The following is an 18475-nucleotide window of genomic DNA, read 5'->3' on the forward strand; positions in this document are numbered from 1 at the left end:
ATTTTACTTGTTAAATAAATAGATAGCCTATCATCCCAATTTGCACAAAGAACAAAACTCGAGGTTAAATTTCTGAAAGAGATGCTTTAATGATAGTACCCCTTGTCCTATTAGGATTCTAGGTACTAAGATTATTTTTTTAACTCAATTTTGGTGTCAATCTAGAGGTGATGATTCTTTCTTTAAATTAAATCTTATAATGCCTTTTGATGTTAAGGATCTCTCAGATCTCATTCTGTTGGAAGAAGCAAGAAGTCCAGAACCGACTCAAGCTTTGGACCTTCTAGTGCAGGGTTCTGGGGATGGCAACCCCCCATCTCCAATGTCTGGCGACGAGGAGGATGAGGACTTATTAGATTTGTAGCTCTTAGTTTTATGTCTATTATGTTGTTTTTGTGTTTTCTTATGATATTGTCTGCTTTTGTTTTGAACAGTTGTACAGACTTGCCTTATTTGATTTTGGTACCAATTTTAGGTACTAGGTCAGATATGCATTAATTTCTGATTTCAAATGAAATCGGTGGTAAATACCACTATTTTTCAAAAAAAATTTCTGAAAGAGGTAAATACTTGCTTTCCATTTCTGTCAGTCGGATCTTTGTTTACTTGTAGCATGTTATCTAACTCTTGCGATGTGAGTACATTCAGATTTGTTTTTACATATTTCGTGACATTCTCTTCAAATTTTTCAGGAACAAACCTAGCTATCTATAGTTTCATAATTATAGCCCATTAGGTGAGGCAAATTAAGTGAAATCATTAATATGTCATACGTACTGTCAATCAAATTTGTTGGAATTAATTTTAATTAATTACAATATATGTGGGCTTATATGTAATATAAATATATATTGAATAATAGACTATCAAAATTAGACCCGTTATGAAGTGATCAAATTAAGTATTATTTATCGGGTTCAATATGTGTCATGAGAAGTGGGGTCTTTAATGTGTAGAATGCTTATTAATAACTTTATGATTTAGTGATGGTCTAAATTATATAAAGTTTGGTAATAATACAATTATGCTATTGGTTTCTGGGGAACACAATTAAATATGGCAATGTTCCGTAAATAAAGAAATATCCAAGAAAACAAGATTAAATAAAGAAAACAAGATTAATTAATTAATTAAATAAATAATATAAAAGGAGGATGCGCCTCATCAGATGAGTCTGTATCCTCTCTTTAATTAATTAATTAATGAATAATATAAAAGGAGACGCCTATTAGATGAGTTGGTATCCTTTTATATATATCATTAATGGGTCAACAGGCGCCGATGCTGATTATTATATATTTATGAATGGGTCTGGATCCTTTAAAAGAATATAGACGCCTCTCTCTCTCTTTAGTTTCTCTCTCTACAAAACAGAGATTAATATAGAGTGGTTAAGCAGAGGAGTTTAAGTTCAGAACTTGAATCGGGTATCGAGTATCTTTCCTTGTGAGGAAGAGAACGTAGCCACTGCCGCCTCTCTCGATCTCTCCATCGAACTTGAGAGGGATTACTTGGAATTCTAAGGGCTTCCGGTGATCAACGGTGATTGTGCATCTCTGGAAGACCATGACTACCGATCAATGTAACTTTAGATTTCATATTAGGGTTCACTAGAGGATCATGGCAATTTAGGATTTATATATGCAATACGGTTATGCATAAAATTAAATCCAACAAGTGGTATCAGAGCCTGCTCTAGTTGAACCGATCAATTTCTGCACAAAGATTTCAGAAATTGATTTAATTTGAAAATTTCGGAATTACTTATTTTTGGTCGAATGATTCTGTGGCGCTCCTCTGATTTTGGCTTTATGATTCAAATTAATCATAGGATCAAGACCAAATTTTGTTTTCGTTATCCGATAATTTATGCAAATGGGTAATTCTGTTTTGGTTTTATCTGAAAATTATGATTTCTGCAAAGAATCCTCTTATGATTCGTATGACCAAAATTGATTTGTCTGATGCTTCCGTATAGTTTTTGATTTAATTAATCAATTACGGTCAATGTTTTATGATTTCGATTTATGGTAAAAAAAAAAAAAAAATTAAGGGCTGTACCGTGTGATCTGTTTTGGTTCAAAATTATTTTGATATTCCGCTGCAAAATAAATTTTGGCCAATCAATTGATTTTTGTTCAGACTAGATATGCATAATTTCGGCCAGATTAAAGGTCTAATGAATTTTGGTATTTCCATTAGACAGTATACCGATCGGACCAGAACAGAGTAATAATTCGGTTAAGCCAAATTTTGATAAATTTTCTTCATATAATATTAAATAATTATGAAGGCTTCAGATTAAGATATATTTTGGAAAATGGTTAATAAAAGTATCATCTTGCCAAAGTAAGCTCTCATACTGGCGTTAATCATTTACCAATTTATACACAGTAAATATACATATGATGCTTGGTTATTGGACTGGCCCAAAGGAAAGACAATAATTAAGTGTTATATGTGTATTCTTGTGGTAATGAATAGGTAATAGCCAATAAGTTTTAGATGTAATTAGTTAATCGGCCCAAAGGAAGGTTGACTAATTGACATCAAATAGAATGTTATATTCAATCACTACACCTATTTATCTTAGAATAATAACTGACTCCAAAGAGCACTTATTGTTCGAGGATACTTAGTTGATGGAATATGCCTTATTTTGATTTTTTATTACTATTCGGTTATTTGATTCGTTCTTTGCGAATATTTTTCAGCAAATAAAAATTGTTGATCTTATAGCTGACATCAATAGCATTCCGATGCTGACGGGTTCTAATTACAAGGATTGGAAAGATAATCTTGAGATTATCCTTGGGTGCCTTGACCTGGACACGACATTGCAGGAGGCCAAACCTACTATGCCTGTTGCGATTAGTTCTGAAAAAGGAACAAACTGCACATGCACAATAGACGAGGTTAAATTGCTTGTGTCTTCGGGTCATGCAAAAGACCATTCCTGAAAGTTTTAGGGGACCAGTTTCTGATTCCACTAACAGAACAATTTTCGAGACAATACAGTTAAGTTATTTGAGGATGTTATGGTTCAAAGGGGAAATACAAATCAAATTGTCTTTGAAGAGAAACATGATTCTCATATACAAGAGATGCCAACAACGGTACCGATTGTAATAAGAATATCTGGAGACTCATTGGTTCAGGATCGTATTGTGAATGAATCTGTAGTGAATGAACATCCAGAACTGGAAGAGAATCCATTTTAAGACAATGTTGATGTTGAAGAGGAACCTATACCACCTCAAGAACTTCAAGAAACAGTGCCTTTAAGACGGTCCACCAGAGAAAGAAGAAGTGCAATATCTAAAGATTATATTGCGTTTCTTCAAGAACATGAATTTGACATTGGCATGATGGAGGATGACCCTCTCAGTCTCCGTCAGGCTTTGGAAAGTGTCAATTCTCAGAAATGGATCGAGGCCATGAATGAGAAAATGAAGTCAATGTATGACAACAAAGTCTGGGATATCGTCCTGTTACCTAAAGGTCTAAAGCTTGTTGGTTGCAAATGGATATTTAAGACCAAGAGGGATTCAGAAGGTAATGTGAAAAGATATAAAGCTCGACTTGTTGCTAAGGAAAACAGAAATGTAAGGTCAATTTAGATACTGCAACTACAAGTTCGCAGAAGAAGCCCAATAAGGATAAGAATCGGTTACCGGATCGGAGCCGAATAAGGAAGGAGTTCAGAGTGGACTTATAAGTATTGAGCATATTGGTACAAATTTCGTGCTGGCAAATCCACTAACTAAGGGACTAGTACCCAAACAGTTTCACGAGCATGTCGCTCACATGGGTATCTATGTTAAAAGAGGATTGTCAGATTTAGTGGGAGTTTGTATTTTATGTATCATGTTTTATATGATATACTTTTTCAGATATCATGCAATTAACTTTTATATGATATTCTGTAATTTGTATGTATCATGCAGTTATTCAGACTTCAGTTATTTAACTTCCAGTTATTCAGTTTATTATGCACTCTGAATTTATGATTGACCTCAAAGTCAAATTAAGATAAAGTGACCAAATTGGAGATAGGCATGTGGATCACATTGCATGTAATTTCCAAACTACACATCCCCTTCATGATTCATGTCATTCAATTATGTTTACACTGTGATTTATGTTGGTTTAGTTTCGATTCATGATATGAATACTGCTTAAGTCCTTGTGAATATGATTGATGGACGGAATTGGTTGATGACACAAAAAGCTATGACAGCACAGTTTGAGTACTCAATTCGGTTTTATCAATATATATTATTCGGTTATACATATAGCCCAAGTGGGAGATTGTTGGAATTAATTTTAATTAATTACAACATATGTGGGCTTATATGTAATATAAATATATATTGAATAATAGACTATCAAAATTAGACCCGTTATGAAGTGATCAAATTAAGTATTATTTATCGGGTTCAATATGTGTCATGAGAAGTGGGGCCTTTAATGTGTAGAATGCGTATTAATAACTTTATGATTTAGTGATGGTCTAAATTATATAAAGTTTGGTAATAATACAATTATGCTATTGGTCCCTGGGGAACACAATCAAATATGACAATGTTCTGTAAATAAGGAAATATCCAATAAGGCAAGTTCTGAATTCAGACCCGTTAAGAATCCAATAAGGAAAACAAAATTAATTAATTAAATAAATAAATAATATAAAAGAAGGATGCGCCTGATCAGATGAGTCTGTATCCTCTCTTTAATTAATTAATTAATGAATAATATAAAAGGAGACGCCTATTAGATGAGTTGGTATCCTTTTATATATATCATTAATGGGTCAACAGGCGCCGATGCTGATTATTATATATTTATGAATGGGTCTGGATCCTTTAAAAGAATATAGACGCCTCTCTCTCTCTTTAGTTTCTCTCTCTACAAAACAGAGATTAATATAGAGTGGTTAAGCAGAGGAGTTTAAGCTCAGAACTTGAATCGGGTATCGAGTATCTTTCCTTGTGAGGAAGAGAACGTAGCCACTGCCGCCTCTCTCGATCTCTCCATGGGACTTGAGAGGAATTACTTGAAATTCTAAGGGCTTCCGGTGATCAACGGTGATTGTGCATCTCTGAAAGACCATGGCTACCGATCAAGGTAACTTTAGATTTCAGATTAGAGTTCACTAGAAAATTATGGCAATTTAGGGTTTATATATGCAATACGGTTATGCATAAAATAAATCCAACAAAATTTTCTTACTCATACTGGTTCCATTGCACAGCTTAGTAAATTTGACACAACGGCACAATCATATCACACTGTTGTTAATTTGCTTCCTTTTATTTTCTTTTAATTGTCTCGCTTTTTTAATCTTTACTTTTACTATGATAATCATCACTTTGTATTCATCAATATATATACAACATGAATGATGCCCTTGCAGATATCAGGAAACCGTGGAATGCATTCATATTAAATCATTTAATCCATGCTATATATGTTACAACATGTAGAGTTTTAAAAATGTGGAATGTTAACAACAATATAAATCACAATTTTTCAATGTTCTCGGTTCAAAAATATAAACTTCTCAAATAATTTGCACTTAAATACCTTGCCACATAGTCATAGACATCTGTATCGCCACCATGTTTCCCTCTTGCTGATGTTCTCCACATAAACAGGAAGAAGAGGTAATGGAATTTTCCCCTTCTGTTTTACAAATATGTTATTTTAGAAGGACATATCATCAATTTTATCATATAGAAATAGAATCAAAGATGTGAGTTTGTTTCCGCTACTATTCATTCCATAAAAGGAATGACAGATAACTCTGAATCCACTGATTAAAAACTACAGTTCCAACTTCCAATAGGATCTCAGGTGTTGCCAGATTAAATTATTAAAACCTCTAAAAGTACTGTGAATCTGGTCTGATAATTTTAGTAATAAGGTCCCACTTTTTTAAAAATTGAATAGCAGCAGCAACAGAGTTGGAAATATGATGAGATACAGAAAAAAGAACAGTACAGGAACTACCTACGGGTTTTCAATCAAAAAAAAAAAAACAGTACAGGAACTGTTTTGGGACTGAGAATTCTATTGATGAATAGCGCACTCACAGAAAGATTTTGGGACCCGAGGCTGAAGAAAATTTTGGACCATTTATATATATATCAGTGTTGTAAAAAAACGGTCTTAACGGCCGATATGCCTGTTTAATTGTTAATGGCGGTCAAACCGTTATGAATACACTTATCGGGGGTCTATTAGTTAATTTTTCCGATTAATCGGTTGATTATTCTCAATTATTCTGTTTATTCTCGTTTGATCGTTCCTTTATTTCTGTTTATTCTCATTTATTTTTGTTTATTCCAGTGATTATTTATTTTTACATTGCTTTTTTTTTCTGTGATTGTGTGATAATAAGTTTTATAAACATGTATCGCAGTTTTATTTGTGCTTGGCTATACATTCAATTTTTTTATATATATATTTTTTCTTCTTATTTATTTTGAATAAATTGATTAATTCCTCTATTATTTATATACCATATATTTTTCTTACTTACTGATATAATTTTTTCAATTAGTACAACATATACATATATTAAATTAATTTGTTATTACAAACTGACTTTAGTGATTTTATGTTGGAATGTTTCATGTCTTTCAAATAATATATTATTAGTATTTGAAAATGCTTAATTCTCGAAAAAAAATTTCATTAAATCAATGTGTTACTTACACATGTAAAGTGCGTGTGCATTGTTAAGCGTAGTGTCATGTTATACTAATAGAACTAAGTTAAATTAAATTTATTTGATAGGTTTGATGAGTTAAATTTTTTTTTAATAAATTATGAATATATACACATAATTTTAATAAAAATACAAAATTGTCCGCATAATTCTGATTAATCGGCCACATACCGATTAATCACTTAACGGTATCTCATTCGTTCGACAAGCGCATACCGTTATATATACAATTTTTTTTATTGATATGCCAATAGATCATACCTTTATATATTCAAAATTTGGGCTCTCAAATTTTATTTACTTTTAATATATACCAATTTTTTTTTAATATATGCCAAATATTTTTCTTTTCCCCTTGAATCTTGGAGCCGAGAGTGGTTGCTCTGGTTGCCCAGCACCAGGACCGGCCCTGCGCACTCCTTGTGGCCGTTCCAACACCATGACCAAGTGCACAAATGCCTGAGACCAAAAATATTAACCGAAAGGTCCAAAACACAAAAAAAAAAAAAAAAAAAAAGGTTAACGAAAATTCAAACTTTATCCAACAAAAACAAGGAAGAAGTATATATCAGGACGGAGTTGAGATATTTCATAGGGCGAGTCAAAATTTTAGGATGAGCTTAATTTATTTGAATATTAGTGTATATATATTTTTATGTTTTTCAGAAATGTATAGAAATAGCTGAATATTTTGGATTAAGTAATCTTACGTATTTCTTATATATATATTTTTTAAATTCTTAGAAACAGAAAAATAATTTTGAAAAGAAAAAATTAATTAAGCAAGGGGACAAGTGTTCTCCTGATTCCATGTGATTCCACCTGATATATATTTAATTGTTTTGTTTTTGAATATATGGTATAAGTTGGAGGAAATAAATTAAGAAGAAGAAGGATGCATGTTTTTGCAAAGGCGTCCGATTTTGCATAAAAAATATAACAACTTGTTAAACAAAATACCCATTTTTCATAAAATTTGGCAAAGTGAGAATGAATCCAAATTACATAGAGAATTATTTTTTTTTCTCGAATTACATGTATGTTGTAAGGATGGAGAAATAATATTTTGAAATTTTAAATGACAAGATATATATAAGAGCAATAGATTGGGCATTAGCAAAACATTCTACATACCGTTTCGTGAAGAAGGTGATACATCAATGGTTCTTCTGAAAGTCAGCACAGTGAAAGCACAGAGAATGCTTGAAAAATAAAACAAGAAATTTAGAACATAAGAGAGAAAAAAGGAAAAGAATTAGAAAACTAGAAAGAGAAAGGAATTGAGAAGCCAATAGCACTGTGAAGAGCTTATGTGGATGCATGACCGTTCGATCACTTCTTTATACAAATCAGATGGTTATACGCAATTGGTGCTTTATTTGGTTTGTGCTCTGGTTGCGCCGCTGTATTAGATTGTTTAGTGAATTCGGAAACCCTGTTTTTCATATGCAACCTAAGATTAGCTAATAAACGATAGAACAAAGAATATTCTCATTAATATGTTTACTCAAATAATATCCGTTTGTTATATGGAATTTGTGGATTCCAATTACATAATTTCAGTGAATGTTTGTCGAATCAGAAACACATAAATTGGTCAAATTAGAAACCCAAATACCATATTGCTGATGAATTATATAAGACTGTCACAGAATATGAAAAGGAGAGTTCTTCTTTTCAAATGTAAAATAATAATACAAACGAACAGCTGGCAGGTAGGACCTACTACAAACCGGAATCTGTTTTTTTTTACAAATACCTTCATATTTTATATACTTATTTTGAAGGTAAAAAACCTTGTTCATGTTTTCTAGGTTGGTAGCCAGCCCCAGTAAACAACAAAATCATGTGACAATGATAAGGATGACCCTCTTGCTACTCTCTTTGACTCTTGTTGCTTTTACTGGCATCTTGTTCAGGCTGATGCATTTTTTTCACCAAATTGACAAAGATAGATTGGTTGATGCTGTAGCTTCAGTCATTTGCATCCTCTTTTCATTTTTTTTAAGGGGGTGGTATTCTGTTATTGCATTTTAGTGCATAATTTAAGAGTCTCTACAGTGAGATACTAGGAATCCAATTAAATTCTTGCTCGGCCTACTCAGTGATATATTGTTTCAGTGTTTAGCTGAGGAGCATGTTATGTAATATTCTGTGAACCAATATATATAATGAGCTCCATTCAGGGGAAGAATGTTTGCACTTTAATTAAACTTTTTTTTGTGGATACCTAATTACTTCTAGCATAAGTTATAAGAATAATGAATGAGGAAATCAAAGTGATGCAATATCTACATAAGTTAATTTTCTTCATGACAGTACTTAAATCCGACTCAATCACTTTCAAGAAATCTAGCCATTGCATAACTTTAATTTTCAAATAATGATAAACCGGAATATAGTATTGTGCTTGACCAGTAAACCAGCAAATTAATCAAAGAAGATTAATATTGAAGTTAAAAATTAGGATGTTTATGCTTTTATTAAAATAAAAATATTAATTTTCAATTTATAAAATTTTATGAAATCCTAAAAAGTTTCTCCAAAATACGCTTATATTTCTACATTTTCTCAGAAAAAATTATAAAAATATACTTAATATTCAATATAATGACAAATTATTCCACACTCAAAAAATTTACCCCACTCTGCTAATTATCCTGGCTACGGCTCTATTTAAACTATTCACTAAAAGAATACTTTCAGCCTTTCATACATTAAAATTAGTATGTTTATGCTGTCCTCTAAAATTAAATTAGTAAGCAAGAACCCAAGTTCGTATTCAAACAGTGAATGGTGGTCTTGTAAGATGCCACCAGTTCCGATAGATAAGACTACCTACGGGCTTAACTGCACAAAGAAAAAAAAATGACCAACTAGAACTGGAATCTGTTGAGCCGAATTTTTTTTTGATGTTCTCTAGGTTGTTAGCCTACCCCAGATAAAACAAACATCTGTGACTGTTTCCAGCATGACTCGCTTGCTATTCACTTTTTGTAGTTCCAGTAGATATTGGTAATGGCATCTTGCGCTGATAATTTTTTTTTTTTTTTTTTTTGCACAACTTGGACAGATTCTTTGATTACAGAGTCCAAGAATTGGGCACAGTCTTTTACAATTAAAGATTTAATTCAGACTTTTATATGAATTTTGATTGAAGGTTTAATATGAAATAGGATTTGTAATGAATGTGTGTGGGGTTGTGCTAGAAAAAAAAAAAATCCTAACGAAATTGTAATAGGTCATGTTCATTATTTTTTTATTATTCTGCAAACAAAAAACTTTATCAACATTAATCACAAGTGCACATTTTTAAAATTTGACAGAAAAAAAAAAATCCTAACAAAATTGCATTGTAGACATGTAGTGCTTAAGGTTGCTTGTTTTGGATAAATAGGCTGGGCCAACCCTCCTCTCCAATTGTAACAATGCAATAAGCCCACTTATCCCAAAAACAGAAAGAGCCGGAAGGCCTGGAAGCCCTTTTCATTAGTTTCTGCTTTCACACAACTTAAAACAAGAGCTCCTTGATATTTTAGTATGAATAAATCTTTAGTAGATACTAATAAGATTATTTACAACTTGAAACAAACAAATGCATTTCTGGTGAGCTGTTTGTGGGTACTAAACGAGAAAGAATCCCTTGGAATTCCTGTTAAGCGATTTTTTTTGGGACATGTCTTAATTGCACGGGAGGCCTTAACGCCCCGATTTCAGGTAAAGATTATAACAGAGCAGTTTTTAATTCTTGCAGGGTACGAATAAATAGAGGGGAAAAAAAAGCTACATATGACTGCGCGCTGCTTGAATAAAAAACTGTTCTGTCAAAAAAATTACTCCATTCTACCATATCAGGTATCTAACTGGATCTGAATTCCTAAATAAGGGAGGTACGTGCAACAGTTGTGTCCAGTCGTGTGTCAACCTGACGTGAATTAAAGCATCTTGTAAGCAGATTAAAAAAAACCTTTGTTCGATTGATCTCCTCATTGCTTACAACATGAAAGTTTGTGGAAGACATGAAAAAGTATTTAATCTAATTATGTGCAACAGAGATAATTTATTTCTGCATGCAATATTTATATAAAATCGATTCACCAAGTTGTATACAGTACAATGCTCGGTTCTTATCTAGAAACTCTACAACTTGAAATGATCAATAAGCGCTTTGCTAGCAAGCTGCTTACTAAAGAAAGTACCCATGAACTCCGACATGGTGAAATTTCGGTAATGAGCAGGTCTCTCGTCTGATATCAGTTCAGGCAAAGGGCCATAAAAGTCAGAATCCCCTCTCTTTGCAGGGTTAAAGAAGACGGCTATCGAAACCCTCGACTTGTCTCGAGATCGTACAACGGCACGATGTTCCACGCTCTTAAACTCATCATTGCTGATTATCTGAAATGGGGAAAATTATATAAAAAAATGGTATTATTGTAAAGCATAAATAAATTCACTATAAAGTACTTGAAGGAGGTACATGCGTGCAAAGTACCTGAAGCAGATCTCCAACATTAATCACAAGTGCGCCTGGAACAGGATCGATATCAACCCAATAGCACTTGCCGTCCTGTTCAGTGTACTTCACCTGCAGACCACCTGTGCTATCCTGCACCAGCACAGTGAGGGCCCCAGGATCTGTGTGTGTCACCACTCCCATGGTAGCATCGGGCTCTGGGCATGGTGGGTAGTAGTGGCACACAATAACCTTACCATCACCTATAGTTAATTGCTCCAATCGATGTGGGCCCACCCCAAGCCCCTCTGACATTAGTTCTAGCAAGGATCGGCCAACCTGTGATTTGTGGGTCCAATCAATATTAATTTGAAGGAGAAGAAAAAAGATGTTATTTTTGTTTCACTCTTGACTGATAATATTATTTTTCTTTCTATCTAATTTTATTAATGAACAAAACAACTCACAAGAAAAATAAATTAGGTCAGTGTACTGAGCATGCCTTGCTCACAGAAGGCAAAGCAAGTAACTAGCACAAACTAAACTCCTGATTAAGCAAGGCATCTTGCTTTCAAGTCTAAAACAGAATAATTATCAGTTTAAAGCTGATCAAGAACCTTTGTGACATGCTCGTCCCATGCAAGAATCTCCTGCCGACAGACAGGGGGGATCCGCTCGGGGTCAGGCCGAGTAGGGCCCGTCAAGACCTGAATCGTGTCGCGCCAGCTGGCAGCAGAGGATTTGTACAGATCAACATTGGATGAGTAGGAAACCCCAGCAGTCATGGAGCGGGAATAATAGGGAGATCGATCAGAGGGGGGCAGCTCATTGAACGATCGAATGGCTGAGAGGGTCTTGTCAATTACACTGGCAGGTATCCCATGGTTAATCACCTGCACCATAGTGTTTACTAATTAGAATTATACTCCAATTGTCACACTGTATATAATTGCTTTCAAATAAAAGTAGCACTCTTATTTTTTTTATTTAAATAAGATAGGAGTCAATCCCCTAATCTTATTTTAATTTCTGGTGGGATCATGGGAGCACACCCCAAATTATTAGTACTGTTACTGTAAGTTTGATCAATGCATTCACAGACTGGAGTTACTATGCTTAGCAGCCCTGGTAGAAGGTTACTTCAATTTGTAAGGTTTTTGAAGGAACATGGTGTCTAGTAAAATTCCTACTTAAGATGTACAGTCCCAAATTACTTAGAATCATATACCATTGCAAATTGTTCAACACTGATGGTGCAACACTTTCAAATGTACTGAAATTCCAGAAAAATATTAGAAATTGCAGTTACCTGAAAGAATCCCCACTCGTGGGAAGCAGCTCGAATGGTATCAACGACGACGCCACGTGGCAGCGACAGATCGATTGTCGGGACTGACACGGAACCAGTCGGAGCAGGTGGCAACGGGTCGGGGTTGTGACGAAACATGGTAGGAATTTCGGTAACGCCAGCATCGACGAGGCCCTTGACGCCGGTCCTGGACTCTTCGAATTGCTTCACCGCCGCCGCCCGGTCAAAACCTCCGTCGAACGCTGCCGTCGTCATTGCGCACGTGCGGAGAGAGAGAGAGAGGTGGTAGAAACGGGATTGCGTTTGGCGGAAGCTCCGGTGGTTGGTTGTGGTGGCTTGAGAAGGGATCGACTGCGTGGGATAATGAGTTTTGCTAAACGGAGGTTGCGTGAGATGAAATGGATAGGAGCGGAGAGCTGCCATGGAGTAACATGGGACCACACTTCGAAAGATGGAATTGAAAATAGGGGGAATTTCACGTATACCCCTCAAAAACTTCAAAATTACGTATTTTCCCCTCTAAAGTTTGAAATTACGTATTTCCCATTCTAAACTTCAAAAACTCACAAATTTACCCATTTTATTGTATTTTATATTAAAACTCATTCTAAAATCTTAAAATACCCATTTTACCCTTTATTAAAAGCATATAAAGCCCATCAAACTCAAATTTAAATCTAAAGGAGTTCCTCTACCGTTTGATCTGTGTGCATCGCATTAAGATCTGTGGATAGTGCTTCAATTTCGTTTTGATCATGCATGCACGGATCTTAAAGCAATATACGAGCACGTCACATCAATATACGTGCTTTTTCGCATCAAGATTCGTGCTGATCTTACGCACGCATATTTAAAAGCAGTTTGGACGGTAGAAAAATTGTTCAGATTCAATTTTGAGTTTGATGGGCTTTATATGCTTTTAATAAAGGGTAAAATGGGTATTTTAAGATTTTAGAATGAGTTTTAATATAAAATACAATAAAATGGGTAAATTTGTGAGTTTTTGAAGTTTAGAGGGGGAAATACGTAATTTCAAACTTTAGAGGGGGAAATACGTAATTTTGAAGTTTTTGAGGGGTATACGTGAAATTCCCCCTTGAAAATAATATCACTATTCCTTTTTTTTTTTAAAAAAATAATAATATTCACTATGGCCTTTTCGGCAAGCTATGGAATAACAAGAGAATAGAGAAAAATAGAGAAATTGTGAAATTAAAAATTAGCCACTTTTTTTTCTCTATTCTAATTACATTTGGCAATCTCAACAATTATAATAGTGAATGAGGACATTTATTAAAATATAGAAATGATAGGAAATGACTCTCATGACCTTATTCAATTTTGATTTTATAATGAATTGAAATGCATGCAACTAATAAATAAATTGATATAATCATGCAATTTTCTGTAACAATAAAGTGATAAAACTAAAATATCAAAATTCAAGTTAAGTTTATTAGTCTTGTTGATTTACGATATATGATAAAACTAAATGAGTGAGTCTATGGTAATATGCATATCACGGGTTGTTACCGTGCTACGGCTCTATATTCGAGTTTTCAAATTCTAATGGTCGATCCGAACCGTTCATCTTGTTCTCCATATTAATATGTGTTTGGAGACCAAATTTTACATTTTTTGAAATTTTTTTACTACTTTTTTAGATATTTAGAAAATCAATTGATCTGAAAATTCTGGACCATCCAAAAACGGTGATTTTCAATAAATCTAAAAAAATAGTAAAAAAATTTCAAAAAATGTAAAATTTGGTCTCCAAAAACATATTAATATAGAGAACAAGATGAACGGTTCGGATCGACCGTTAGGATTTGAAAGCTCGAATATAAAGCCGTAGCACGGTGCCAAATCGTAATATGCATAGTACCATAGACTCACTCAAACTAATTTATCAAAGTACTGGTCCAAAATATTGTTACGGGTACGAGTCGTAGAATGATGATGACACTAATCCAATTCAATACACAAGGCAATTTTTTTTTTCATGCAATTCAACAGTAAAAATATTTTTTCTTTCATTGTTACTATCGTCAATAGTACTAACAACTAAGAAATTTTCACAAAATAAAAATAAAAGAAACAACAAAAAAAATCTAAATTACCATAATCAACTTACAATGAAGCTTCCAGACTCAAGCAGTAATGAAACTCATGATCCGAGCGTCACACGCTGCAAAGCAAATATATCGGTTCAATGTTAAATTTGGATCAAAACGCCGTAGGCTTGAATTCCATTAAAATTCACAATCATAGATTACAATCAGAGATTTCACACAAGCCACAGATTACGCTATCTGCCAAAGTTGACCTGTGCTAGCTATAACCGCTCAATAATCAATCAAAATACATTCCATACCACTGCCTAAGGAGGAAAAAAAGAAAGTACATCCTGTGATATCCCACGATCTTCTTCTGCCTTTTTTTTGCTAGTTCATCTGCCAAATCAATTGTTGCTCTTTGCACATGGAAACAGGAAAAGCTGGAGCATAAACGTAGTCTTTGTACTACTTCAAATACTGCTTCAAATTTTATTCAAATAAAAAGTAGTCTTTGTACCTGTGGAGATTGGACGGAGCAGCTCTGGTGACTTGGACGAAGCAGCAACATAGAGGCCATTTCAAGTATCAAAATTGCTCAAGATAGATCTCATTTGAAAGAAGAATTCACAACCATCTCGCTGATATTTTTATTTTCGCAAATCTCTTAGCAAATTATCACAGATATCTTGATTGAAGTAAATGGAGAAATAAGTTTTTTCTTCTCTAGAAGCATGCAGGAAAAAGAAGGGTCAAACAATATTAAATGAGAACCGAAGTGCCACATCAGCAAAATAAGGATAAAAAATGAAAAAATGCTCTATTCTCCCATCCCTTTTAAGTCCAATTCTTCAATTCCAACTCTTCCACGGAATTGAGAAAAGCAAAAGAGTACTCTATTCCAGCTCATTCTTTTGTTGTTCGGCAAAAATAAATGTACAATTCCATTCAATTCCTTTATTCCATCAGTGTCGAATAGGCCATAGGGTGTTTGGATGAGGCAAAGAATAGTGCTAATCCGGATTAGTTATTATTCCGAACTACTATTTTACGTTTGGATGTGTTTGGATTAACAAAAAGAGACTATTCTTTGTGTTGTCTTTTGTAGATTAACATGTTATTCTATTAACTCAAGTAAATGTTGAATTAGCTCACTATCTCAAATTTGAATTAGTTCACTATTCTCACTAATTCAAATCTTCAACCAAACATTATTTGAAATTTTAACAAAAAAGAAACACAATACTGAAGGCGGGTTAATTGTCAACGAGCAGTCAGAATATATAAAATGTTTCGAAAATGTAAAAATTAGAACAATACGGTGCTGTGTATTGGTTTAGCCACGTAGCAGCATTGCTCAGTTGAAAGTTGAAACTCAAAAACTTTTTAAAAATTGAAATTTTGAAAGGGAAGAAAAAAAGAAAAGCTAGAATTTGAGGAACAGGCTGTACTGTGACAGTGTTATGGTATAGTGGCCCAAAGCCTTTATTATACACCCACAAACATTATCGAATAATTTATCGAGTTGTCTGTACGCAACGGACTTGGCCATTTTTCTGGTGAAAATGGATTGAATAGGCCCAGTATCAATTCAAGACCATTATACGATTCAAGAGAGGGTGCAGGGACCAATCTGCTGGTTTCTGGCTTGGCATTTTTTAGTCTTATCTATCTTTCGTCAGAATGGTACCCAATTAACTGGTGGGTTTGGCTGCTTTCATCTTTATTTATTCAAATTTGTTGTTCGTATTCGGAATGTCACTGAATAGATGGGTTGCTATACATAGAGTAGAACTAGGGTTTATTAAGTTTTTTTTTGATGAACTCAAATTTAAAATCTATCAAATTAGTTTTAAATGACGAATTTAAACTGTTGAAATATGCCTATCTTACGAGTAATGTGTCTATATGTAAAAAATTTAAACATTTAAATTAATTTAGTATAAAGTCAAGCGGTCAAAAAATGAATGCATTAAAATTAATTTATTAACCTTCTAATTTTGACCGATTGACTTTATATTAAATTAATTTGAATGTTTAAAATTTTCACTTGTATACGTATCACTCATAAAGTAGACAGATTTCAACATTTCAAATTCCTTATTTAAAACTGATTTAACAAATTTTAGACTTGAGTTTATCAAGTAATTTGGTCAACTTAAGAACACCCTGGTTCTACTCCTATTGATATATTAAACGAATTGGTTTAGTACAATTGGTATTACTGACACGTTACTATGGTCAGTTGAGAGTCTGACACGTTACTATAGTCAGTTGAGAGTCTGAATCAGGTATCACATGCAATTTGAGCAAGTAGGCTAAGTGCCAAATTTTTATGAATATAATATATAGATGATGACATTATCCTATCAGCGATGACATGTGCCAATAATGAATGGCAATGTTAGCATGAAATTTGAGTTTCTTGTGGAGTTCTAACAGGGTTTAAATAAGCTATTGGGTAGGCAGGGTTTGTTCCCAAGCCAAGCTGCTGTTCCCAATTGACTTTTTTCATCGGGAGAACACAATTTGTAACTGAAAACGGCGCATGTTTTTCTTTTCTTTTCTCCTTGTATTATTGTTGGGTTAGAGACTTAACTTAAATTAAAGTTAATCCGGATTAAATTTCTTAACCTAAACTAAAGTAGATTAAAATAATTATGTTTAGTTAGAGGTTGATTGAAATTTGGTGGAGTAAGCTCATGAAAAAAGATAAAATTATAACATTATGTTGAATGACTTGGAAAGGGATTGAATGGCTATTAATTAAAAGTTTCACTGTGCGATTGAAGTCTAATAGGATTACATGAAAAGAAACTCTCAATTTTGTTCAACAGTACAATTAATAGTACATTACCATGAATTTTAAAGGATGCAATTAAAAAACTCTTTGAACGATTGAAATCTAATAGGATTACAGGAAAAGAAAATTTTCAATTTTGCTCAAAATTGCAATTAACAGTACATTACCATCAATCAAGTAGCTAGAATTCTTATTGATTTTTATCATAAGCAGAGGTGGAGGTTCACCGCCATCTTAAAAATAATTGCACTATACGCCCTTTTCATTTTCAAAATAATGAATCAGTTTGAATGCACATATAAAGGATTTGGACTAATCTCTAATTTACCATATATTAGTTATATTAGTAGTATAGACTATTATTAATGCATAATATATTTTTCTTACTTTAATGGTTGTGATTTCTTCCTATATCTCCGCCATTGATTACAAGGCCAAAAAAAAAAAAAAAAAAAAATCCAGACGGTGTCCATACTCCATAGTCATTCGAAAATTATCCAAACTCTGCAATATAGAACAATTATAAATTCAATCATATTTTAAGCTCTTTAAGTATGCTATCGACGCAGCAAGTACTAATAGCTTTGAATGGGGCAAAATTGGTACAGTACATGCTACATGTTTTTTTCAAAGGCAAGATGGAATAAAATTTTAGTATCATACATTGTTTTATTCTAAATTATTGATCATTATTCTTTATAATTGTATAAGTTGTTGCGAATTAGGAGCATAAGTTTCCTCTAATTTTATTATAAGTATAATTTTACAAGCATATTGTACCTTTTTGGACAATGGGACAAGTGTACCTCTCTACAAGTATGTGACAACTATACTGGTGAGGCCTGGGAGGAAGTATTCTTTGTGAATGGGGTCAATTGACCCTCATTTTTAATTTTTTTTTTATATTTATGTAAGATTATATATATATATATTTGAGTAAAATGTGATAAATACTGTAAATTGACCTCCATTTTTAGCATGAAATTTTTATACGGTTGACCTCTATTAAAATCTGACCTCCATAGTTTGAAACTATGGCTCCACCTCTGGATGAGACGTATGTTAACAACACTAGTGTGTATTCAGCATGTTTCTTATCGTTAAATTTTACAAAAATATTAAA

The 18475-nt window shown here is 33.3% G+C and overlaps 1 protein-coding gene and 1 long non-coding RNA gene across 2 annotated transcripts; both read right to left on the minus strand.

Annotated features, from left to right (window-relative positions):
* Positions 1-620: 620 nt before the first annotated feature.
* On the minus strand, positions 621-6094 carry LOC144555422 (uncharacterized). The gene is made up of 3 exons (XR_013512044.1): positions 6048-6094; positions 5587-5685; positions 621-700 (listed from the first exon to the last, which is right to left on the minus strand). It is a non-coding gene; the product is annotated as an uncharacterized LOC144555422 (long non-coding RNA).
* A 4595-nt stretch (positions 6095-10689) lies between these two features.
* LOC144555740 (1-aminocyclopropane-1-carboxylate oxidase homolog 4-like) lies at positions 10690-12946 on the minus strand. Its single transcript, XM_078304155.1, has 4 exons — positions 12496-12946; positions 11804-12079; positions 11226-11525; positions 10690-11128 (listed from the first exon to the last, which is right to left on the minus strand). The coding sequence occupies exons 1-4, from the start codon at positions 12916-12918 to the stop codon at positions 10874-10876; spliced, it is 1254 nt and encodes a 417-aa protein (XP_078160281.1). The 5' UTR covers positions 12919-12946; the 3' UTR covers positions 10690-10873.
* Between the last annotated feature and the right edge of the window lie 5529 nt (positions 12947-18475).

Source organism: Carex rostrata, chromosome 6 (assembly GCF_964058835.1).
Source record: "Carex rostrata chromosome 6, lpCarRost1.2, whole genome shotgun sequence".
Taxonomy (NCBI): domain Eukaryota; kingdom Viridiplantae; phylum Streptophyta; class Magnoliopsida; order Poales; family Cyperaceae; genus Carex; species Carex rostrata.

Coding starts and splice junctions, on each gene's coding strand:
- LOC144555740 (XM_078304155.1), bottom strand. CDS start 12,918: ATGGCAGCTCTCCGCTCCTATCCATTTCATCTCACGCAACCTCCGTTT. Junction 11,526..11,803: donor GGGACGAGCATGTCACAAAG/GTTCTTGATCAG, acceptor CACAAATCACAG/GTTGGCCGATCCTTGCTAGA. Junction 11,129..11,225: donor ATGTTGGAGATCTGCTTCAG/GTACTTTGCACG, acceptor TCCCCATTTCAG/ATAATCAGCAATGATGAGTT.